At 39.3% G+C, this 24,267-nt stretch overlaps 4 protein-coding genes across 5 annotated transcripts in view; 1 reads left to right on the forward strand and 3 right to left on the reverse strand.

Moving 5' to 3' along the window:
* Window positions 1-105: 105 nt before the first annotated feature.
* On the reverse strand, window positions 106-4,642 carry LOC120560356 (aryl hydrocarbon receptor interacting protein). The gene is made up of 7 exons (XM_039802759.1): window positions 4,487-4,642; window positions 3,713-3,895; window positions 3,447-3,635; window positions 2,657-2,833; window positions 2,390-2,531; window positions 1,050-1,279; window positions 106-925 (listed from the first exon to the last, which is right to left on the reverse strand). Exons 1-7 carry the CDS (start codon window positions 4,583-4,585, stop codon window positions 920-922), a joined length of 1,026 nt encoding a protein of 341 aa, XP_039658693.1. The 5' UTR covers window positions 4,586-4,642; the 3' UTR covers window positions 106-919.
* Window positions 4,643-6,367: 1,725 nt separating this feature from the next.
* Window positions 6,368-10,488, reverse strand: tmem134 (transmembrane protein 134). Its single transcript, XM_039802787.1, has 8 exons — window positions 10,251-10,488; window positions 9,541-9,797; window positions 9,383-9,450; window positions 9,207-9,293; window positions 9,037-9,113; window positions 8,023-8,067; window positions 6,849-6,902; window positions 6,368-6,740 (listed from the first exon to the last, which is right to left on the reverse strand). The coding sequence occupies exons 2-8, from the start codon at window positions 9,751-9,753 to the stop codon at window positions 6,658-6,660; spliced, it is 627 nt and encodes a 208-aa protein (XP_039658721.1). The 5' UTR covers window positions 9,754-9,797; window positions 10,251-10,488; the 3' UTR covers window positions 6,368-6,657.
* A 1,425-nt stretch (window positions 10,489-11,913) lies between these two features.
* Window positions 11,914-16,901, forward strand: serping1 (serpin peptidase inhibitor, clade G (C1 inhibitor), member 1). Its single transcript, XM_039802822.1, has 11 exons — window positions 11,914-12,045; window positions 12,428-12,475; window positions 12,635-12,743; window positions 12,837-13,004; window positions 13,116-13,403; window positions 13,501-13,716; window positions 14,418-14,561; window positions 14,696-14,899; window positions 14,975-15,114; window positions 15,886-16,108; window positions 16,368-16,901. Exons 2-11 carry the CDS (start codon window positions 12,428-12,430, stop codon window positions 16,613-16,615), a joined length of 1,788 nt encoding a protein of 595 aa, XP_039658756.1. The 5' UTR covers window positions 11,914-12,045; the 3' UTR covers window positions 16,616-16,901.
* Window positions 16,902-16,979: 78 nt separating this feature from the next.
* Window positions 16,980-24,267, reverse strand: part of doc2d (double C2-like domains, delta) — a 72,782-nt gene continuing 65,494 nt past the window's right edge. For both annotated transcript variants that reach the window (XM_039802846.1, XM_039802836.1), the window contains exons 9-11: window positions 23,951-24,032; window positions 23,560-23,656; window positions 16,980-19,848 (exon numbers count right to left, since the gene is read on the reverse strand). In XM_039802846.1, the coding sequence (XP_039658780.1) occupies window positions 19,709-19,848; window positions 23,560-23,656; window positions 23,951-24,032 (319 nt within the window). In that variant the 3' untranslated portion in view covers window positions 16,980-19,708. The remainder of the gene's footprint in view (window positions 19,849-23,559; window positions 23,657-23,950; window positions 24,033-24,267) is intronic.

Consider the following 24,267-nt stretch of genomic DNA (forward strand, 5'->3'; position numbering starts at 1 on the left):
ATTAACTTGGATTATTAGTCTAATTAAAACAATACAAAAGGATACAATTTAAACTTTTTCCAGAATCATGTGTCTACACATCACAAATATTTAAAGATGCAAAGCTTGGGATAAACTAATTTATTTTCAGTTACATAATCACAACCTCAATTACATCTCACCTCAGACGACCCGCTGCCTCACATGAGTTAGGAGTAGCTCTTTCTAAGTAAGTGAAGGAGATAGTAAGGGCTTTGCAGAGTACATCTAGACAAAACAATATAATGGTATATATTTCTTACATATATGAAATAAGTAAGTACATAGAATAAAGCAAAGATAACACAAGTCCATGTGTGTTAAATGATTGTCACAGACAGCTCTGTTTCCCAGTCTCATCTACCAGGATATAATCCTGCTTTTTCCAGGGCTTCCACTGTGACCAATATAGAAGAGGGGGTCTGGCAGTGCAAGGCAGGTGTGCATGTGATGTCCCTTATGCAATAAAACAAAGTATTCCTTTATTATTCAACAGCTCTGCGCATATTTCAGGGAAATCAAGACAACGTAAAACGCTTAAACCATGATGAAATAATTATGCTTTTGGCCAGTACATACCTAAGGTTTCAATGGGATTTTGTATTTCTGAACTTTACTTAACCTTTAGACTCTAAAGGTAAAGTTCAGTTTTCTAAAGCTTAGAGGAATAAGGCAGGAATGCAAATCTCACCTTGGTATAGATGTGTGACTTTGTGTGTGTGTGTGTGTATGACCTGACAGTGAGTGGGAATATTTAATATTTCTGCGTGTACTATGGGAGGGAGGGCAGGGTGGCAGAGTCATTTGTTTGGGTGCATGGAAAACATACTAAAACACCAGCATCGTTTGTCCTCCATCTTGAAATTCACAGGCATCCTTTTGTTCCAAACCACTGTGTGAGTCAACCCTGTGAGGAGGAAGAGCAAACACGTCTTGACATTTTACATAACAAATAAGCTTAAATTTAATATCTGGGGGCCAGAAAAGGAGATAGTTGCAATTAAAAGAAATAAAACTCAAAGTTGACTGACTGTAGTGGCAGTGGCTGGTGATGTATTGTATTTGAATAGGTCTTTGTAGCGACCCTTTTCCTCCTTCTCTTTGATCCGGATCTTCTCCTCCATGGCCTTCAGCTCCTTGGCAACAGACGGCCCCAGAGAGGGGTCCAGCTCCAACAACCTATTAAAGTCTGCCCGTGCTTCTACCTCATTCCACACTGCAGCGTGGGCCTTAGCTCGCTTGTATAAGGCCTTCGTGTTGTCTGTAAGAAAGGGGACAACAAAAATGATTACAAATTCTTTATATGTACATAAATGTAAGGGAACCTAGGACATGGTTATCAGCAACCTAACATGAACATTTACCAGCAGACAGGTCTAAACCAACAACCTGTGACAACACACTTTGTGAAATTTAAAAGGAGGACGATAGCTTCCAGGATAACATAAATCGGAGCTTTTATTAAGCCAAAATAACTGCAGGTGTTGCAAGTTGTCCACATGGTTTAGCCTCTACATTACAGTACACTTGTGTGGCAGATTCATAGATCCAGATAAAAACCTAGTTTTTGTGTATGAGGCTGTATTTTAATCTATGAATCAATCTGCCAGGTATAGTATGCCTACTAAATTACTTTAAATATATGGTTATTTATCATGGCATATTTGACTGTTCTTACTATGCAGATAATTTAGTCTAGTCTAATTTAATATAGTAAAGTTTTAAGGTGTACTGTTAATGCTGAGTATTGCTATATAAAAGTGATTGCTATTATACTGCATCAATATAAAAAGGCTGTGACGTCCTTTGCACAATAAGTATCACTCCGCGTCTGAGAAAAAAACTTTTACACACACTACCATGAGACGGAGCTGGTTAAAATTGGTCATATATCCCTTATTGCTATATTTTAAATACTTTCACTGTGTTCTTCCGCTTCGCGTCGGGCCGAACTACGGCCCCAAACATACAACAACCTCTCTCAAAAGAGTTTTTTAAATACAAAATGTACTGTATGTAACAATTACAGATCTACTAATGTCAACACTGCGATCAGCTTTAATGAACCTTGGTATAGATTCTCTAAACTCGACTGAAGGGTTGAACACCATTCCAAAAGATATTTGTTCATTTTGGCGTTTTGATGGTGGTGGTTGAGGGTGCTGTCAAGTGAAGCAGTAGTGTTCTTTCTCACGTAGGTTTTTTTGTAAACTCAACATCACAACCACCAGTTAACACTTTTTCAAATCTACACCAATCCCAAATACACTCCATACATCCCAAAAAAATCACAAATAATTACAGACTGTAGTAGCAACAGAAATCTTTCTTTCTTGCTCGTTTGTGTACAGCACCAACAACAAAGCCTTACCCTCATATTTGAAGAGTAAGGCTGAGCAGTGTTCGATGACTTCGTAGTAATGGCCCTGGAGCAGCTTGCACTGGCAGAAGTTGAGGAGCAGTGGTGTGATCATATGGTCAAACTTCACCCAGACTTCGTCTCCAGGGTGCTCCTTAAAGGGGTGACAAAAGTCACACAGAGGAGTTAGAATTAATTGTATTGCAAATTTACTAAAGAAAATGGATACTAAAAAACTGTATCTAATCTTTATTCTCTTGTATTGAACTGTTCCCTAACCTTCATCTGTAGATTTTTGAGGCAGGCAATGCCATTGTAGTACTTCTCTGTGGCTTCCTTGATTTTGCCCTGTTTGAAAAGCATGTTGCCCTCCTCATGGATCTGAGGCACAAGCTCAAGTTTCTCTTCATCTGTCATAGCCCACACATCAAGCTGGAACGATCCTGGAGGCAGAACCTGAACAGAGACAGAAGATCAGTGGCAGCAGGAGCTTACACTCTAGGAGAGTAAAACTGTAGGTGTGCTTAGTAGCACACAGCAACTCTTTATGGCATATACTGTACAAAAAAAGTTTATTAGATGCACCTTTACAATCTATTGCAATTTATTACAATACCCCCCACAATGAATCCCGTTTAAGTGGGAGCCTTATACATTTCAGTTGTTGCTTAAATTGTGTTATAGAGGGTTTGTCCATCTATCAACCATTTTTGAGACCATAGTGGTTGTGGCATATTGAACTGCAATATATCGAGAGATGTTTCCAATATTTTGTCACCCTCATGCATGTAAATATCAGAAAGGTTTGAATTTTTTTATATATGTCAAAATAAATAAATAAATAAATAAATAAATAAATAAATATATATATATATATATATAAAATCTTTTTTTTTTTTTTTTTTTTTTTTTTTTTAGAAAGGTACCAGTATCGGTACCAAAACTTAGGTTATTGTGTTGGTGCTACATTAGAAAAATAAAAAAAAACTACATTGTTTGAGTTTGCGACCCTGAATGCAACCCAATAAAAAATGTATATTAAACTCTGGGCTCTCCCCTGCCTGCTCACCTCCTGCAGCTCGATGGTGAAGACAAGAGGCTGTGGACTGGCCTGAAGCTGATCCAGGTCTTTGTGCCCCAAAGAGTGGTGGGAGTGGATCTGGGCAATGCCACAGCAATGCCTCTGGCCTTCCAGGGGGTCCTTACCAGCACTGATGTTTCTCAGGGACTGGGACACAAGCGGGTACAGAGCTGTGTGCTAAGAGGTGAATAGAAATGGTCAATGCACTGAAAGAACAAGATTGCCACTCCATCCCAAATGACCAGCTCACTAACCCTTTTGTCACAGGTAAATTCTGCAATTTCGCCTTGTTTCATGGTGATGATCACTCTCTCCCACACAGCTAGTTTAAACTTCTTGCCCAAGATGAGCTCCATGGGTTTGGAGCGGCCCCCCATGGTTCTGGAGTCATCCAGCAATATGCCATCACACAGGCTGGTGCGGTAGTGGAAGACCACCTGGTTAACAGAGATAGGATAAACACGGACAGCATTAAACACTGCTCAACAGAACTATCCGGTTAAAATAACTGCTCTGACATCACCCTTTTAAGAACACGAAATCAATGCAGCTTCTTTACTATAAACAAAACAGCAATCCGTACTTCTCTGACAGGCCTCGACAGCGTCTACTCCTTATCATATTCGGACCAATCACAACAATGGGAAATTGATTGATGGTATGCCGACCAATCAGCATAAATAAACACAGCCCATCCTGTCCCGCCCCCTGTCTTTCTATCAGATGAAAAGAAAAAGGGAAAAAAAAAAATGCTACCCGGCTGAAAAACTGCCAGCCCTAAACAAAGCTAACTTTGTATCATCACAAAGGCAGCAAAGCTCATAAGCCTGTCAGCGGTGTCTACATACAAGCGCAATGTGTTTGGTGTACGTTAATCTAGCTAGATGACAGAGTTGAATGTGTTAACGTTAGCTAGCTAGCTTGTGGTAGCATTTAGCTATAGCAAACGGGCTTCGTCGCATTTCTTAAACTAATAATTCAGAGAACTGGACTCAACTGGTCCAACCGTCGACACGCTGTAGTTTTACCTTGGTTCCATTTGGAAAGGTCGATAGCTCTCCTTTACCAGGACTGACCAATTTCTTTATTATTCCTTCCTCGAGAAGCTTGCGTGCCTCTTCCTCCATCCTTGACCGAGTCTCAGTTAACGACCGATGACGATGTTTGCCGAAGCTAGCTAGTCGTTTTGTGAGACGTCCCAGACGTAGGCTACCTAGCATACGTAATAGAGGCTGGGGACCCCATGAATTGTTAACGTTAGTTACTCTCCAGATGAAGTTTTTATATACAAAATACAGTGCATGACTATGTTAATCTACCTCGACCAGCTGCAACATTAAAACGTTGCTTACATAATAATACAATGATACATTATTGTAATGCTGCCTAATGATCACTTTTATCCTAGCTGTATCTGCATACTTCTTCCGCCACTGTGAATCACACCACATACCGTATCACATCACAAGCAATATACGCTTCTAAAGATGTGGTGAAATATAGGAATAATAATAATTATAAGAAGTTACGAAGTCAATGTATTCAAATAATAAAAAAAACAGATATGTTGTTTTACTAACCTCTAGTGACATGAGCCACAGCAATTCAATAGGTTTGTTGACAGCATGAAAAATAACACATCAACAGCAACATCACTTTACAGAAATAATCATCCACAGACTTAATAGCTACAATGAAAACAGTTGACATAGTAAGTCTTTGCAATGCTATGTATCTGTATGAAAATACACTTGTACATCTGTACAAATCATGAATCTACAGTGTATGATGCATTCTCTCTTTTTCTATGTAAACCTAAATGTCATACTTAATATGTGGCTTCTTATCACCACCAGTTTGGTACTATACATCTGAATAGATTGATTTTGGCTTTGAAATGATACCAGCAAGCTTCATTTCTTACCTTTATTCCTGATATTTTAAAAGGACCTGCATCTCTTGGCCTCCTCACATTTTCCACACACCTTGCTCCTGCGAAAATGATTGCTGGTAGTCGATTTAATTTGCCTCATTATGACTCTTGCGGTTTAAATAGGCCAGAACTGCAGTTACTGTAGATTTCTAAATCCATACATAGCAGCTGAGGTTTAAAAAATTACCACAAAAGGATCATGGGGTTCTGATGGTTGTCTATCCTACTGGGTTGATAACAGTCAAGAACTTAAGTAGTTCTTGATTGAAAAACAGCAGAGCTTCCCTGAGGACTGAGGAGGTATGAAACTGCAATTAAAGAACCATTATCCTGAGAAAAAGTTACCCTTCTCATACTGGCTTTCATGAGGGATTGCTAAAGCAAGTGGTAAAACCAATTAATTGCAGGTACTCCATGTAACTGCTTTACTTGAATACGTTTTTTATAAAATGTAATTTTCTATTAATTTATTCTACAGCTGAAGTGGTAACTGATTTGAAAACCAGCAGATGGCAATGAACAGCTTCATGCAATAATCTGGGTGCATATTGTTTCTGATTGGCTGGAGGGTGTGCATTACAACAGTTATACTTGAATTTAACCTCTGTTGTAAAGCAGCCACTGATTTACTAATAAAACCTATGGTAACTATGGCATCATGACGAAACAGTAGCAAGCCAAATAAACAAATGTTTTACCTCTTGCTTTGTAAAGTCAACCCAAATTTAGAGCCAAGACAATAACAAATAAGCAGGAGCAAGCACAAAGGTAAGCAGCCCAGACATGTGCATTAAAGGATTTTAACACAAGCCACAGAGGCAACTTTGCCTTTGGTGAACTTTTCAGTTCTTAAATGCAGACCTTGTCATTGATTGTTCCTGATTTGAAATGTCCCAGTCTATAGCATACCTGGAACAGATCTCACTTTGCCCTTGTTTAGAAAACTTTCCAAGCAGAAAATCTCAACTGACACAAATTAAAATATACAAAAGTTGTATTGTAATTTCACAGTCATTATTCACACAACCTAGAAAACACAGGCAAGACCAATCTCCTTCTTTTTCGTGTAAACACACAGCATTATCAGTTCATGTAGTGGAAACAAAGTCGAGGCACTAAGTGGTAATTCAAGTGGTTGAATTAGTAGTGGTCATTACAATGACAAGAAAAAACATGTCACAATACATTTTTTGTTACAAGTGACAAAATACAATTCATTTTAAAGATAGAAAACAAAGGAACGTAGTGAAAATGTAGTGTCTCATGTCATTTTTCAAAATAAGGTAGGTAGAACAATTTGAAGCCTCTTCTTCCTCGGATAGCACAGCTGATGTATATCACATGGTACACTGTAGGAAATACAGGGAATGACATTGTCAATATCAACAAAACAAGGCATGCAGTTACTGGTTCAGGCAAGTAAAATAAAAGTTCTAGGAAACAAAGGATCAAATTACCTCCAGGAATGAAGAGAAGAAATCCAGGTACAAAGAATATAGCACTTGAAACACCTGTAAGGACAGTTTCATTAGGTACAACCCACAGCAAAGACACAACCACCAACACTTATCAATGCAACAAATTAAAAGAATAGTTTGACATTTCGGGGAAATGTGCTAATTTGCTTTCTTGCCAGGAGCTGGATGAGACGATCGATAACACTTTCATGTCTGTATGATAAATAGGAAGTTGCAGCCATGAGACTGTTAGCTTAGCTTAGCACAAAGCCTAGAAACAGGAGGAAGCAGCTAGCCTGACTCTGTCCAAAGGTAATAAAATCAGTCTAAAGCTCACTAATTAACATGGTATATCTTGCTTGTTTGTAAATTCCCAAAATGTCAAACCATTCCTTTAATGTGTACTGGTTGCACAGTCACTACTTATCTTTTTTATTTCTCTCTTTCGTTTAAAACATGTAATTTAATAGTAATGGTAAAACAAGGTTAATGTGCAGTACTTGGCAGCAGAAAAGTTGTCCCAAGTTAATCATTAGTTCCCGAATTTGTTACAAACTACAACTTTGCTGTCCAAGGATTTCACTGACAATTGGAAAAGTAGAGCTTGAAGACGAGCTGTGCCAGATATGTGCTAGACTGAGAAACAATGCTCTTTATCATCAAAAGGTTGGTGCTTCTTCACCATCAACCCAGCAGAGTCTATGGGATGGTGTCGCAAGAACAGTACACAGACAGAATACACATTCATAGACTCCCATTAAAACATACAGTTCTGAATTTTACCATGTAATTCACAGAGACAAAGATATATTTTTAGTTATGTGTACATTAGTTTAATCAAATAGAGATATTTTGTAATTGGTAGTTTATTTTCCAATTTATTCATTATTTGAGTTAGTATTTTGTTGTAAAATGTTGATTTCTGTCTGATTTGGTAATTTGTTTAATTTGTTTCATGAAAGGTTTGTTTCTTCACTTCTTTGCTGCTTCTGCATCAGCTCAAATAACAATCTACAGCTTTCTGATGTTTTAAGCAAAACCTTTCTTTTGAAAAATGTGCTTATTGATAATGTTAAATTATTGCTGGTAATCTTGCAAACAGACAAACAGACTTATTGTGTCATTTCTGGACACCAAAATCATAAAGTCTACCTAAATGGTTTGTTTTTCTTACCTGCATTTGGATTCAGCTGTATGACAACACCTGTGAAAATAAGAGCTAAGAGAAACAATGCAAAAGTACATCACTGAGACTGCCGATCACAACCCCATATATATACAGTGGTGCTCATAAGTTTATGAACCCATGCTAAAGTTGACTAAAATGAGGAAAATACCCTTCACCATTCCTAGAGATTGGCATGGGGTACTTTCCATACAATCATCTCTCTATCGTCTCTTTATCCTGATAAAGTTCCCTTGGCCTTTGGAATTAAAATAGCCCCACATCATCACATACCCTTCACCATACCTAGAGATTGGCATGGTTTTATTTCAGTTAGCCTAATAGCTGGTTTGATTTGCATTGAGAGATGATTTTATGGAAAGTACCCCATGCCAATCTCTAGGAATGGTATATTTTGGATTTTTATAATTCTTTTTAGTCAACTTTAGCATGGGTTCATAAACTTATGAGCACCACTGTATATACATACTTAGATAGATATAACTTAGATAACTCTTGCAAAAAGAGAGAGAGGATCAACAAGGGGACAAAGTTCAGTGTACCAAACATGTCAATGACTGACAACACTAAACAAACTACCTCGTCTAAACTTGCAAAACTATTCGAAGCAGTGTGTATTTTAAAAGAATGGAGCACATATACAATTTCATATGAAGCACTCTATTATCATATAAAATAGTTTGGTTTAGACATAGAAATTTTAGTCACTTCAATGTAATTTTATCTTCTTCATCAAAGAGAAAAGGATAATACATTTTAATTCCTGAACCATCTACTGTACATTTCAAGCAACTAGTATTAAAGGGGTAAGAGCCATTATGGCCATACATTATTCATGTGACACTATAATAATCATGAGGAGAAACCCAGGAATATGTGAGAAAAACAGGAGCAGAAGACACAAATGAAATAAATGTATTTCTTTTTGAGGTAAGACTTTATCAAAAACAAAATCTGGTTGGATATTTTAACGCGTAATAAACAACTCTGCTCAGGACTTACCAACTCCAGTGATGAGGAGAAGGAATGAAGCAAGAACAACTCTTCTGTTTTTCTTCACCAGCGGATGGGACACCCACCTAAATAAAAATAAAAATGAAGTTACTGTGTTTGTTGTTGTGAGTGGGATAACATGTGTGTGTGTGTGTGTGTGTGTGTGTGTGTGAACTGACCCGCAGCAGTGTGCAGAGAGCTGTGTGACAGAACTCAAGGTGCTGAAGGACCACTGGGAGCTGCAGTAAGACAGAGTTGCAGGGTCACTGTGAAGAGAGCAGAAACCTACTTTATCTCACATTCAAAACACATGTAGGTAAAAAAACAAATCAATAGTTCTACCTATAGGACCCACCTGATTTTAAAGAAGTTATTGAAAGAGGAATTGCCATTGCTGCCCAAGGCGTCTTCATTTTCCAGATTCTAAGAAAGCATCAGATGATAAAAGGAGTTGCAGTTTCAACAATATATATATATATATATATTTGTACACACTGTAGGTTTTATGTGTACCTGATACTTTAGGTTACTGTGTTCAGGGGAGCCAGCAGCAGCAGGTGAGGGATGACTCTGAGGTTTGGAGAAAGTTAGAGGACCAAATGTCATCTCTCCTCCTTCTCTGTCCTTGTCTCTGCCCTTCCATCCCTCCGTCTCCCCATCAGAAACAGCTCCCTCCTCATCTCCCTCCAATACAAAGGCATCATCGATACTAAACTGCGTTGCCATGGTGATTGCCTATTACACCCTGAGGTCCTGTGGCTTGATGCTCACTGTGGATTCAGAGTAAAAAATAAATAAATACATGTAATCACTACACATGAACTCACAGCTATGAAAAACATGTTATGGTATATATTTTAGTAGAGCCATTCATTGTCTACGATGACAGGCCAACAATGCACGAGTTATGGAGCTAAAACAGTTTACTTTATGGACTTTTTTTGCGTTATTTTTTCTCCTGTAAACCTGGGCATTTTTCTTTAAACATTTAAAGTAAGCGCACACGTGCCTATACGCACAAAACGTTTTTCATATAAACCTAACCTTAACCCATTTGTATGAGGCTATAATGGCGAAAATAACTACAGTAGGCCTACTGCTTCGATTTGGCCTACATATTTGTTAACTAAAATGAAGCAGCAGCTAACAGGCTGTGTTGTTGGTCTCTACCATTGTTTGTGCTCTTTCCGCTAGTCGATCAGATGACCAGGAGGAAAACTTACTGTCTTTTCTACAGGGAGGCTGAACTCGACTTCTCGTTGTGAAGACACTGGTCACATACTCGTACACTCTGCAAAGTATCTACACAACTTTTCAACCACTGTTTGTTTTGTTCTCGAGTGCGAAAAAAGATTGTTTAAAAGTTTTGAGTGTCTTCCTTTTTTTTTGTTTAACACCCGGCTCTCGATTACAGACGTCTGATTACGCCCAAAGATCTCCTCGGGAGTCAGTCCACTTAATCGAGTGTCGGTTTGTCGATCGACCCCCGATTTCATGAGATCCGTGGTTTGGGAAGTAGCCTACTAATTCCAAGTACTTTTCCTGCATTCAAATGTTAGCCTACTGAAGTAAAAGCAGAGGTGGAAGAAGTACTCAAATATTTTAAGTAAAAATAGTAACAGTGTAGAAATACTTAATGCATTAAAAATGTAACTAAGTAGGCTACAAAAGTAGGAAGTAGGCGACTCATTATGCAGAATGGCCCATTTCAGAATAATAACTATTATATTATTGGATTATAATTATGTAAAGTACAAGTACCAAGAGTAAATGTAGGCTACTTATCACCACTGAGTAAAACTATGAAAGTATAATCAGGAAAATGTACTTGAATATTAAAGTAAATTAAACTGTTGTAGTTGAGGTAGAGTTCATTTTCAACTATTTTATATAGGACTTCAGCTAATCATTTTCCTGAAGGGTTATTATCACAATCAATGGATTTGATTGATTGTTTGGTTTGTAAAATCTTAGAAAATAGTAACACCTCATCAATGCTTCTTTCGTCCAACTAATAGTCCAAACCTCAAAAATGAATGAATTAACAATATAATAATTAACATACATTAATGTAAAAAAGTGACAAATGTGCTGAAATAAAGTGACTGCTAATTAAAAAAAAGTAGGCTGTAGTGTTAAATCAAAATGGGTAAAGTCCCTTCAGCTGGCAATCATGATTGTACCAATACCCACATAATAATAATAATAACAATAACAATAACAATAACAATAATAATAATAATAATAATAATAATAATAAAACTGTACTTAAAAATGTTCTAATTCATTTATTTGAGCACCCCCCTCCCCCCCACTATATGGTGCATCTCAAGGGGGTTATCCTCTAATTAAAATTTTAAAATAAAATGTAATGATCCCATTAAAACACTTATTGGCACACTGTCTCCATCATTTTGTACTTCACTGATATGATACAATTGTTGTCCGCAACACTGTTTTCTGCCAATTAGCAAAAACTCAGCTTGTGTTCAGTTCAGCTTTCACTGTTCTGTGTATCCCACCCAGTGCCACCTTTGGCAAAATCAAATTATGTAAAACACTTTAGGCAAAAATATGTTCTATGCAAATTGAAAACAAGCCAAAGTGAAACTGCTTATCCACCCCCACATACTCATAACTATGTTCCACTGGTCAAGATTGAGCAGGTATAATTGATGATAAAAAAACAACTTAAGCACTGATATCATAATTAATAAAATATCTTTGCAATGCAAAAATTAAATCCAATGAAGGCAAACAAAAACAGGAATATAAATCATCCAACTTAGAATCTGTTGACATGTGAAATCATGTGATTTCCAGCAAGTCAGAGGACCTGCATTATGCAAACAAACATCTTTAAATCAACAATCACAGATTAGTCATTGTTGGATGCAGTTTAGAGGAGCAGACAGTCAGAGGTGGTAGATGGAGTGAACAGTGATCAGGTGTGGCAGAAACATTACTGGTGGGAAAAAAAACGGATTTGGATAGCCTACATTTGGAAATTCAAGAGCTGTGAGTTATTTAATGTTTCTCTGACTTTTTGTGTTGATTAATCACTGAACCAAAGCAATATTTTTTACAATATAGCATACATTACTGTTAACAGTAAATGAAATGTGATGAAATGAAATGTGAAACATGAAATGTGAAACATGAAATGTTTTATGTGATTAATCTAACAGTGTACTTATTGCAAACGGAAGCTGTGGATAAATGATCACAGTTTAAAAAAGTTTTAATAATGGGCAACATTGCTGTGTTTCACAGATTGCGCCACATTATTGATCTTTTTTAGGGCTTGGTGCCACTTCATTTTGAAATCCTTACTTGCAAAACAACTCCATCAACTATTTGCCAATCTCATTTTACTCCCTTTGCTCTGTTCCTGTTTTAGATGAAACTACAGGCTGTACTTTGTGTCTTGCTGCAGCTCATTTTTGAGGTAAACTTACCTAAGACATTATAGCTCAGGCAGAATGTTTACCAATATTTTCTACAGCCATTAGTATACTGGTTACCCAAAGGGCTTAAACCTAATCCTTCTTGATTGTTGAATTTGGCAGCTTTCCCCTCACACATTTAACATTGTGTTTCTATTTAGCTTTCTTCATGTGCACATCTCTGGGTGGTTCCTGGTTCCACTCTGGAGCTGCCATGTCTCTCATTTCAAACTGACTTCTCTGAAGCGGCCATCACCTGGAAATTCAATGGTCTTATTATATTTCCATAACTACCACCACTATTCTCACTGTATTTCTAAAGTACACAGTTATTTATTCTGTTTGATCTTTTTCTGAATACAGGTAAAGATGTAAATCTCAGTGATCAGTCCCCTGGCTCACCTAGAGTTAAACAGGATGGCAGGTATCTCTCTATATCCCCGGTTACTGCTGCCAATGAAGGCAAGTACACATGTTTCATAAAGGAGAATAATATGGAGATGATAAGGACATACGACATTAAAGTTGATGGTGAGGAACATAGAACACTTCTCTTCTTTCATAAACAGTGGAGCATTTTGAATTTGGGTAGAATGGATACATATAGGCCTAATCTTCAACAATTTGTGCCTCTCTCTGCAGCATCCATTAGCTATACCATTAAGGTAACTGAAGGCTCTACCGCTCACCTCCCGTGCTATTTCCCACCTTCCAGCCAAGTAAAGGCCGATGCACTTTGGTTCAAAGAGACGGGTCCTAACATGACGACGAGGCTGAATCCTGAAGATGATAATAAGAGAGTGGAGCTGCTTTATCCACTCGACAATGATCAGACCAGCATAATCAGAAACACTGTCATGGAGGATACTGGACTTTACATATGTTCTGCTGAGGGGAAGTTGCTGAGCTCTGTATATCTCATTGTTGAAGGCAGGTTTAGCAACATTTTCTATCTATGTTATTGCACATGTAAAAATTAGGTACAACATTTATGTACATTTTAACTGTCTGCTTAACTTTCTTTCAGTTGCTGCTACCGATGCTCCTTACTCGTGCATCGGCTTCACCACAGCATGGGAGCCCTGCCAGGATGAGAACAGTCGCACAGGGGAACCCATGTTGCAGGAATCCATCACAGAGTTTTCCATGAAGCTGTATTCTTTCCTCAGAGAATCCCAACCCTCCAGCAACTTGCTCTTCTCTCCTATCAGTATTAGCGGGGCACTGTCTCATTTGTTGTTAGGTATGACAAAGGAAGCAGGTTACTTCCTTTTTTTTAACCAACATAATGATTATTAATTACTCTTAAATATTATAAAAGTATTCTTATATTCAACATATCCTATGAAAAGACCAGAAGCCAACAATGAGTTGAAATATTGCCTGGGTGTCAAAAGTCTGATATAGCTTATTCCTCTGTGTCACAGAACTCCATTGTTGTCTAAATACTTTAAAAAATGCATCTCTGAGCCACGATGAACATGGGCAAAATTTCCTCCAGTTTGAAAAAAGTTTGATAAACTACAGGGCACAGCTCTCTAAGTAAATTATTTTGCCTTAAAAAATCTTATACCTGCAGTATGACAAATGGGCATAGGGCGGAGAGCCACCAACAGGCAGGGGAAGTATTTGGGGGACAGACTAATGCATTGATGGTTTTGTCTTTTCATGAGATTTGTTGACAATAAGAAAAATTTAAAATGATACGGACCGTAGATAATTTGCTCTAAAAGCAACATTATCCCTTTGTTACCTGTGTACATATAGACAAGATGAACTTATATGACTCAGAAGTTACATAAAAATGTTTCTCACTTTGAAATGTCACAGGAGTTTTTCTCTACTTATATTGAATGTCAGACATACTTTGCAGCTTTCAATATCACTCTAATGTACAGTTTATCTAATCCCCCCCCCGTCTTTTCTTCATCCTGTTACCTTCAGGTGCAAGGGCTCACACTCGTAAAGCCATTGAGAGGGCGGTCTGTGTGCCTCATGACTTCCACTGTGTTCACCTGCAGATGAAGAAGCTGAGAGAGAAGTTGGCCGGCTCCTTGCAGATGGCCTCTCAGATCTACTATAACCCACGTATTACTATCACTGTGTGAAGCTCGCAAAATAGCTCCTCTGCAGTCAAAGAGATGGTTGCAGTGATTCTGAGTGTATACAAAAGGATCTCTATCTCTGTAGCTCATAATGCTTTCTCTGTTCTCTTCCTTTAGAAATGAATCTGAGCGAGTCCTTTACTAACCAGTCCATTCAGTTCTATGAAGCGGAGCCCACCAGGCTGCTTGAAACCAGCAAGGAGAGCACAGACATGATCAACAGCTGGGTGGCTAATAAGACTAACAATAAAATCCAACATTTGGTTGACTCCGTATCACCCAGTACACAGCTGATGCTGCTCAACGCTGTCTCCTTCAGTGGTCAGTAAAGTTTGTGTGCACAACATGTGCATATGGAAATGGTGGAAACTAATACACTGTTTATGTGCATTTCAGGTCAGTGGAAGGTTAAGTATGATATGAAACCCAGGAAAGGGCTTTTCACAAAACTGGATGGTGATCTGGTGAATGTGCCGCTCCTTTATCACCAGAAATACATGGCAGCTATGACATATGTTGTTGAGCTAAAGGCGCAGGTAAGGAACAGCCAACACCCATAGCAGAGGTTTTTTAAACTGTGAGGAGAGTCAAGGGTATGTGTGTGTATGTGTGTGTGCGTGCGTGGAGGGGGGGGGGGACATGTGAGGCAAAGGTACTGTGAGATGAAAGGTGAAATTGCGTCAAAATGTGCACCCCTTCGAGTCATACAGTAACTCCTTCAAATGTGACTTCACAGACATGAAACATATTTTTATATTCAGTGTTGTGACTTAGTTTTTGAGGATATCATTTTTAATGTCCATCGTGAATAAACTTCCATAAATCCACCATACAATCATAGAAAAAGGATGCTCCTTATGACTCCATAACTTGCTTAAGAATCACCACGTTAAGTTTGCTTTAGTATCAAAGTAATCCAATGGTAGTTGTGTGTACATTCATGGGTATGTTGCAAACAGGAACTGCTAATTACTTTTCCTGGTGCTAATTTTCCAAAATGTAAACAAATCTAGGCATTACCCAGGTTATAGTCCACAGCTCACAATCTAATTGACTGCATGGCATCATTACATCTCCCAAAACAATATAGAACCTGTAGTTCCAAAATTTGGAACATGAATATCCCCAGAATCAAAGTACAACAAAGAATAATAATAGGGGAGACACAATCCAATAATATTAACTGTTTCATCTTGCATTATCAATAACTCTTTTTACAATAGAATATTTGAAGCGGGGGTCTTGGGGAAGGCAGTTGTCTCAATGTTGTCTGCTATACACACCTTGATTTTTTAATTTGCCAACAGGTGGCGAGGTTTGCTCTCACGGGGGACAGCAGTCTTTACATTTTGCTGCCTCGCTCCAACAAAGTGACTGACCTGCAGCAGGTGGAGGAGAGGATGACGGACACAGCGGTGCTTAAAATGATAGAACAAGTGAAAGCAACGTCTCCTCAGCCTATCGAGGTCACTCTGCCCCGAATCAAGCTGGATATCCAGCCGGACATGAACATACTTATGAAGAAATTAGGTTTGTTCATCTTTCATGTTGTTTTCTGTCCATCAGGCTTATTCAGCTCATTAATACCACACATTGAAAACCCACCAATGCTTTCAGCTTGTGTAGGCTATTACTTTATCTACAGCTATTAAGTCTTATTTGTGAAATAAGCACACCCTTCTGCTCTTTGATCTTCCTGTAGCTGTAGCTCTGATCCACTTACTTTGCCTTTATCACTGCTCCCCCCCAATCAACTTTTTGCACTTTTCTCTCCCTTTTCCCCAAACAGGACTGTCGTCACTCTTCGAGGATGCTAACCTGTGTGGTCTCTACTCTGAAGAGAGGTTGGTTCTGGACGATGCCAGACACCGAGCCTTCCTCGCACTGACCGAACAAGGAGTTGAGGCCGGGGCCGTCACCACTGTCTCATTCTCTCGCTCCTTCCCTTCCTTCTCTGCCCTGCGGCCTTTCATCATGCTGCTGTGGAGTGACCAGGCCAATGTGCCACTCTTTATTGGCAGAGTGACCGAGCCGTGAGAGAGAGTATGGGGGAGGACAGACAGACACAGAAAAGAGCGAGAGTGGAGATGTAACAGATGGGCAAAAGGGCAGGAAAGAAACAAAGATATGGTAAACAAAGGCTGTCTTACAAAAAGGAAATACATTCATTTATCTTACTGTGCTTTCACACAAAATAAATCCAGTATCAGTAATGCTTCTAGTAGTTACTAAAGTGAGCAGTGACCCTCACAAAACATATCAAGGCCTAGATGTGAATTGTTTTCAATGATGATGATGAATAAACACATATTTACTCATCACATATGCTGCCTGTCTCATGTTTTTGAAGAATTAAGCACAATGTGGATCACGTGTCATTCAAAAGAAGACAGACAACCACTGAAACAACTTCAATTTATTTGCGAAGTAGTTACACAAACCCACCACAGGATGGCAGCCATACCGTGTGATTGACATTGACAGTGAATACACAGGGACTGCAGTAGTGAACTCCCCATCTCATTCGCCTTTTGCCATCCTGCATCATTACCAGCGATATCAATTGAAGGAAGACGAAGTGTCAAAATCTGTGACAGTAAAGGTTTTGTTTTTTTAAAGCAATAGCTTGCTTGGCAAAGCACAGCAACGGAGCAAAAAATACCCTGAATCATTGTATTCACAAACAAACAAATACACACTGATGGCATAGACTGTAAACACATCAGCATTCAGAATGATCAGCTATGGTTGCACTCTATTATACAAGCTGATAGTGATTGCTAAACATGCAGCTGTATTGCAGATAAAATGATTACGTAAGCGAAGCGGGGTCAATAGACAAGAGTCCGAAAATTTGGCGACCGTTAACAAAACCAACATATCCAGAGACGGGAATAAGCAACCATCCAGCCTAAAAATGTGAACTCTATTAGATGACTGTCACCCAGCCTACCCCAATCAAAGTACCGAGTATTCCCAGAAATGCATCTTTGGAGCCAGGATAACATAATGTTGTTGTTTTGGTTTGATTACCTCACTGCCGACGTGCTGGGAGTTCTGATGTGCATAGAGAAAGTACAGAATAAACCTTGCCCAAACCTCTTCTTAAAGTCATTTAAGGTCTAACTGAAAATGTGTTTAAGCCTACTGTTACAATAATGCCCAAGCCCTTTTTATTCTGAACCTAATTCACCACTGAAGGATCCATTTTGTTTTGCAGTCAACGATGAGACATTCACAAGGTTGTTGAAGGACACCAAGAATATGAGCGGCCGGATCGATTCAACAGTTAGAAAAAGTCCCGGAGGCCACTGACCGACTGTGGGTGTGCTTTTGTGAACCAGTGTATGGCCAGAGCTATAGTGATAGGTGAACCGGGGAAGTGCATTTGATATTCTGGCAGGCATTTAAATGATTCAGTGATAGTCAAGCCCATATACACCATCGCTATGCAGAGATATGCATCGAGACACATAACAGGCATGTGGGTGGGGGGCATCTCTACTAACTACACAGTTTATCTCAGGGAGGTAATCCTGTGTCACAGACAGTGTAGTCCCAGTGTCCCCTGTCCAGAGGATAAAATATATGCCTCTACAAACCTGATATTTAATAGGTCAGAAATAATGGGATGAATGCAACATTGATCACAGCTATGACTCCCTCTAAAGGTTGGTGTAGAATTCTGCCACATTTCTTTTACATAACATTTTACATCCTCTCAAAAACGCAACAAAGGTGGATTATTTTCAAGATTTTGGGCAGCCCTATGCTCATTAATCAGATAACAGGACCAATCACATGCCTGTATTTTCAAATTAATACATTACTGCTGCGATATTGCCGTGCAGGGAGAAAATGTTGCATCATCTGTGACTTTTTTGGAGCAGAATTGGAGTCACTGAGGTAAGCCTGCTTGGGTCCTGTTTAAATCTGGTTCATAATGCCGCTGCAAAGTAAAGGTACAAATGGCACCTCCAAAAAGCAATATCAGTTTAGCCTTTCATCGAGAAAGTCAAAAAGAGCTGTCAGAGGTTACGCATCAAGATATATTCCATTCTTAAAGTTGCTTTTTGACTGTCTGGCAACAGGAGAGAGAGATGGCAAAGTGTCTGGCACACATGATTGACAGCTTGTCAGTGTCCCCCCAGCCAGGAACGCTCACACCACTGAGGCGTGTGGTGGTGGCAGCGGAGGACCTCTCACTTGTATGTGCCTTCTTGTCCTTTGTTATTATTTCTTCACACCTCTGTGCTTGTGAAGTTGGATGGGAGACATTTGAAAATGGGCTGTGATGTGAATACATATAGACACACTGCACGGACAGAAAATGTAGGCACTCATATTCTCATAGCCCTCATGCACGCACACACATGCCCACACGCACACACTGACACATTAATGTCTGATATGAAGGTGTATAGAAAGCCACTGTCACTTATAGACAATAAAAGACATAAGAACAAGAACACTGAACAGTAAAGGTACAAATCCATGAAATGGATCATTTTGTGCTTTATAATACGGTATGTTGTTTTGCATCAGATCAACAACCACTAAAATAGAAACTTCTCCAGTACATAATCACCCTTCCATAACATTCCCACTCCTGTAACTATATACCACATTATGAGTCACTAGCGTGCACATACGTACTTTTGGCATTTTTCACTGAATTAACTCTGAGTACATTAATCTCAAATCTCTTCATTAGGTGTCAATTTGAATGACAGAATATGAGCGACTTCCACAATACAATAGGGTCTAAAGCACAATTTTGTGAGTATTGTTTTGTTACGTCAACACTTTAATGGAGGACATCGTCACAATTTGGTTCACCTTTAAAAAAAAATAAAAAAATAAAAGTATTCAGATTACACCTTATTACCATAACTAATATTAGTATGAATATCATAAACTAATACTTGCTGCAGTAATTATTGGCGTTATATGATCATTTTCAACATTATTATTATTGCATGTTTTATCCTTTGCTCTTTTTAGGGCTTTACTTGGTCTCTGTTATCAACCATCTTCCAGTGAGACAAATGTGTGTGTGTGTGTGTGTGTGTGTGTGTGTGTGTGTGTGTGTGTGTGTGTGTGTGTGTGTGCATGAAGGTCTTGTGTAATCTAGTCCGGTTTGTCACCGCTCGGGGCTCCTTGCTGTGTGAGCGTATGCCAGTACTCCACTTTCTTCCCTTTGTTTTTGAGACAGTCAAACCAGTGTCTGAGTCTCTGTCCGTTTGCCGTGATGCCCAGCTCCACTCCACCTGCAAACCAAGATGCAGAAACAGAGAAGAATCAGGAGGCGATGGGAAGTTGTTAGTTGGTGAGGAAAAGGAGACAGAAATTAGGAGGATCAAAGAAAGAAAGAAAGAAAGAGCAGTAGTGGAATAAGTACTTAGATACTTTACTTATGTAAAAGTATGAATACAACAAAGTAAGTATTTAAGTGTCAGTACTAATGGATCAATACACATGCTGCATTTCACTGTTGTAGCTGGTCAAGGTGGAGCTAGTTTATAATATGGCAAAGTGGTTCCCAACCTAGGGGTCGGGTCCCTCCAAAAGGGTCACAAGATAAATCCAAGGGGGATGTGAGATGATTAATGGGAGAGAAAAGAAGAACCAAACACAGATTTGTTATGCAGTGTTTTGGACGTTCCTCATCTTCTCTTGTCTTAGATTTTTTTTTGTGAAATATTGAATAATTTTAACCTTTTGGGCCTCTCACAAAGGAGAAAACTTAAATCTTCAATAACTGTTTTTGTCTGTCACTTAGGGGCAGCAGAAACAAGTTGTGAACACAAAACTGACGTTGAACTGGTTGGCAGCTTGTTTACAAATCCAGCAGTTATCATTCATTTGGAGTCGTGTTTCTGGCCACCTGATTATGTGTAACGTAAGGCCAAAACCTCAAGCCACAAAAACAGTTTCTTCCCTTCTAAAACTGGATTAATCAACAAGGCCCGGGACCCCCATTGACAAGGACACATATTTTTCATTCATATTTTTATTGTAATTTTCTTTTATTCTAGGTTTCTTGATTCTTGCAACACTTGCTTTCAATTTCTTTTTCTCTTATTATGTTTGTTATGCACCAATACACCAAAGCAAATTCCTTGTATGTGAAAACAAGGACAATGCATTTTATTTTATAAGCTTATCATATGTTTTTAAGTAAATCTTATCCTGAAAAGTAACTAGTAACTACAGCTGTCAGATAAAAAGTACAATTGTCCCGTCAGAAATGTAGTCGGGTAGTACATAGTGGCATAAAATGTAAATAATCGAGCAAGTGCAAGTACATCAAAATTTAAGTGCAGTACTTGTATTTATGGGGACAGACTGTCAGACATTTTTTTTTTTTAAATCTAATATTCATTAATGTAATTGAGCTTCAGCAATAATGTACATCAACATTCATGCCAATGAATGACTGGCAGACAGACATGGGAGCAAAGAAGGAAGTAAACAGACACTTGAAACAAATTCCTCCAGGCAGAAGAGAGAAAGAGAAATAGACTGCTAGCTTGGGAGTTACAAGACGGAGAGATTTAGATAACGAAAGATTTATTGAAATAACATCGGGGGGGGGGGTTAATATATAGAGAAGCAGGAAATGACTCAGGTGAAAGTGAGCGGAGGTAATGGAGGCGTTGGTGGAGAGGCAGACTGTAAGACAGAGAGGTGCAGGCAGTTGTCACACCGAGGTTATTACAAAGCCATTCCCTTGGCTGTGATTGCACAGTTAATGGAGCGTGAAGTTTAAAACACGGTATTTTGGCAATGCTGCCTTCTAACAGCGCCTTGGAAAATGTGGAAAACGACTGCTGCGAGCAAACAAGGCTCGATTGTTGATCTCATCCGAGTTCGGCACTGAACGCTGCCTGAGATGCTGCTTGTGGAAGGAGAGGAACAGCCTTTAAGTGTTTCCTATCCTGCATCCTCCTTCCCTTCCGTTTTACACACAGACACATGGTCAAAATCTATTGACAGAGTTTCAATAGGATAATCACGCACAACACTTGGTCACCTCCGCCCCCACCCCCACCAAACTCCCACCACCTCCACACAGAGATCGATGAAGTGTTCTCTGAGCCTGCGGATTGCTAGTGACAAACGGTCAGCCATCCTGACGTGTTGGGGGACAGAAGAGGGATGAGGCACCAGAGCCTGAGGAGATGGCACAGACGAGGGTGATGCTGACACTCAGGCTGGCGAGCAGGTGTGCAGCAACACTCACACAAGTTTGACCCTGTTCTCTGTCTGCTTATTTCTTACCCCTAACAACATTTCTCCCTGTTGCGCATCTGCCGCATACCAGCAGATACTCAAGAAACACGTGGTGAACTAAATATCTTGCTTCAAATCAAGTCTCTTGTCGGATCATCGTTCATCGTATCCGACAACTTAAGCAACTTTGCAAAACCGACAGTCCAACAAGCATCACCACTTTGCCCAAGCGATTGGGCAGGTGTGCGTAGGTGAGAAAGTATGCAGGATTTTAACTTTTCAGCATGCAGGATGCCTTTGAAAAGAGAATGTCCAAATGTGTGCGCCATCATTCACAACTGCGCAAATCATTGCGTCTCGCCCCTCTCTCTTCAAGCGCAGCCATTCTGAACATATACAAACACTTCTGTATCCAGTACCTTACTGCATAAAACTCTTTGGAATTTTAAGGGAGATTAGAGGAAGCGAAGGTGGCCCACTCTGATTAAAATGAAAGAACGTAATTTACAGCTGAATCACATTATAAAGACATTGATGTATAAACTGTATTTAATGTGGATACTGATATACTGATCTGGGGTATCATATCGACTCAGCCCTACTGGAAAATCGATTTGAACTTGTCTCAATTGACTTGAGACTTCACTTGTGCCAAAAGACTTATAGACGCTGTACTGTACTTGGTACTGTATCTATAGCGTCTCTTTAGTTTCTTTAGCAGTTGTATCCTGTTTTCTGTGAGGTTTTACAAGAGGTTTAGATTTGATTTATGGAAAAGATGAAATTCCCATCTCTGAACTGATCTTTCCCACAAGTCATCCACTTGATTTATTGCCTGTGTTTTTTTTCGTACTTTTGCCCTCACATTTATTCTCTCATTGTTCAGTTTTCCCTTCCATGTATCTCTGAAATCTCACCTTTTACTGTGTCACATCCTCTATATCTTTTCGGCTAAGCCTATTAGACCACTTGTTATTGCTCTCACTCTGATACAGGTGCACTGGAGTTATGCTCACTCTGCCTCTTTATCAAACTCGTTTTCTCTATTCTTCTTGGTCAGTGTCATTTTTCTCCCAGCCTCAATTAACATAACTGGCAGGCCGATGTAGCTAAACCTGTAATGATAATGGTCAGGGGGAATCTGGGGGCTGTACGTTAGACTGATGGCCTTTTCTCCCGGTGGGGCTAATGACTCACTGAGCTTATCTAAACACTGATGTCTCCCACACAGCACACAGCCTCACACTCATGTGCACACACACATCAGACACAGTAAAACGCTTTGATCTGAAGGCCTTCAAGCTCACAGGGTGGTAATCCATTCTCATGTGCCTCACCACTAGTTCCCCATCAGTCCCTGAGCTCCAATGTGCTCTATTGCCGTGATATACACATCAGGCAATGCCAAAGCCGTTAAGCAGTCTGACGAAGCAGCAGCGATCTGATGTGCCAAGTGCACCAAGGATGGAGATCCTTTTTGATTGCTAAATGCATCTCCATTTCCTTTTCCACTCAAGCTCTCTTTTGCTCGCTCAAATCATTCTCCTCAAGCCTCATAATTACCCCCCGTCTTTTCACGTTTCTTTTTTTTTTTCCTCTCTCCGATCTCCCTCCACCCACGCTTGGCCTGGTTTTTATGTTTTCTGCAATTGCGCCGCTTTTATTCAAACACTCTGGTACAGTCATCTACTTTGCTGCTACAGCTTCCCTCTCCACTCCTCCTTTCAGTTTTTTTCTCAGCCTACCTATGAAGTCGTTGCTCATTCCCAAGTCGTAGTCCCACACAGAGATCTCCAGGGTTTTCTTTGCCAGCTGGTCCAGGGTAACTTCATATGAAAACTCCTGTGCAGGTGGTGCACACAAGAGGATATTTATATAAATGATTCATTGACATGAGAGTTGAAAGGAACTGAATACGTAATTTAGTGCATTTTCAGTAAAAACATGCAGATTGATGCTGAGAACACATTCAAGTAAAGAACGTCAGATCTGAAGGAAGTGTAAAAAGGTATGCTTAATTGCCATGCTCATCCAAACCTCAGATACACTACAGAGCATGATCTTGAGCTCAGTATAGAAAATGAAAGAAGTTGACAGGTGTATTGTGATACTTCGAGAGCAGGACGGACGTTGTACCTCATTGAATTCAGGGTTGAGAGTTTTTTTCTTCACTGAAGTCTTGTACTTGGACTTTTTCCCCATATCTGGCTGCAAGATGCTGAGGAAGAAAGAAAAAAAAGAGAGCAAAAACTAAAGACATAAATTTATCGGTACCTTGTACACTCTTCAGATTGTGCCCAACCTCCGGATGACACAGCTTGAACATTAACAGTTTGAAATTTTGTGAAATAAGTTGATTGATGAGCATTTGATTCTGGCAAAGACTTAGATGAGAGGATTGATATTTAAAACATACAGTAGATAGAGATTTAGAGGTGCTGTTTGCACAATAG

Source organism: Perca fluviatilis, chromosome 1, assembly GCF_010015445.1.
Source record: "Perca fluviatilis chromosome 1, GENO_Pfluv_1.0, whole genome shotgun sequence".
Classification (NCBI taxonomy): domain Eukaryota; kingdom Metazoa; phylum Chordata; class Actinopteri; order Perciformes; family Percidae; genus Perca; species Perca fluviatilis.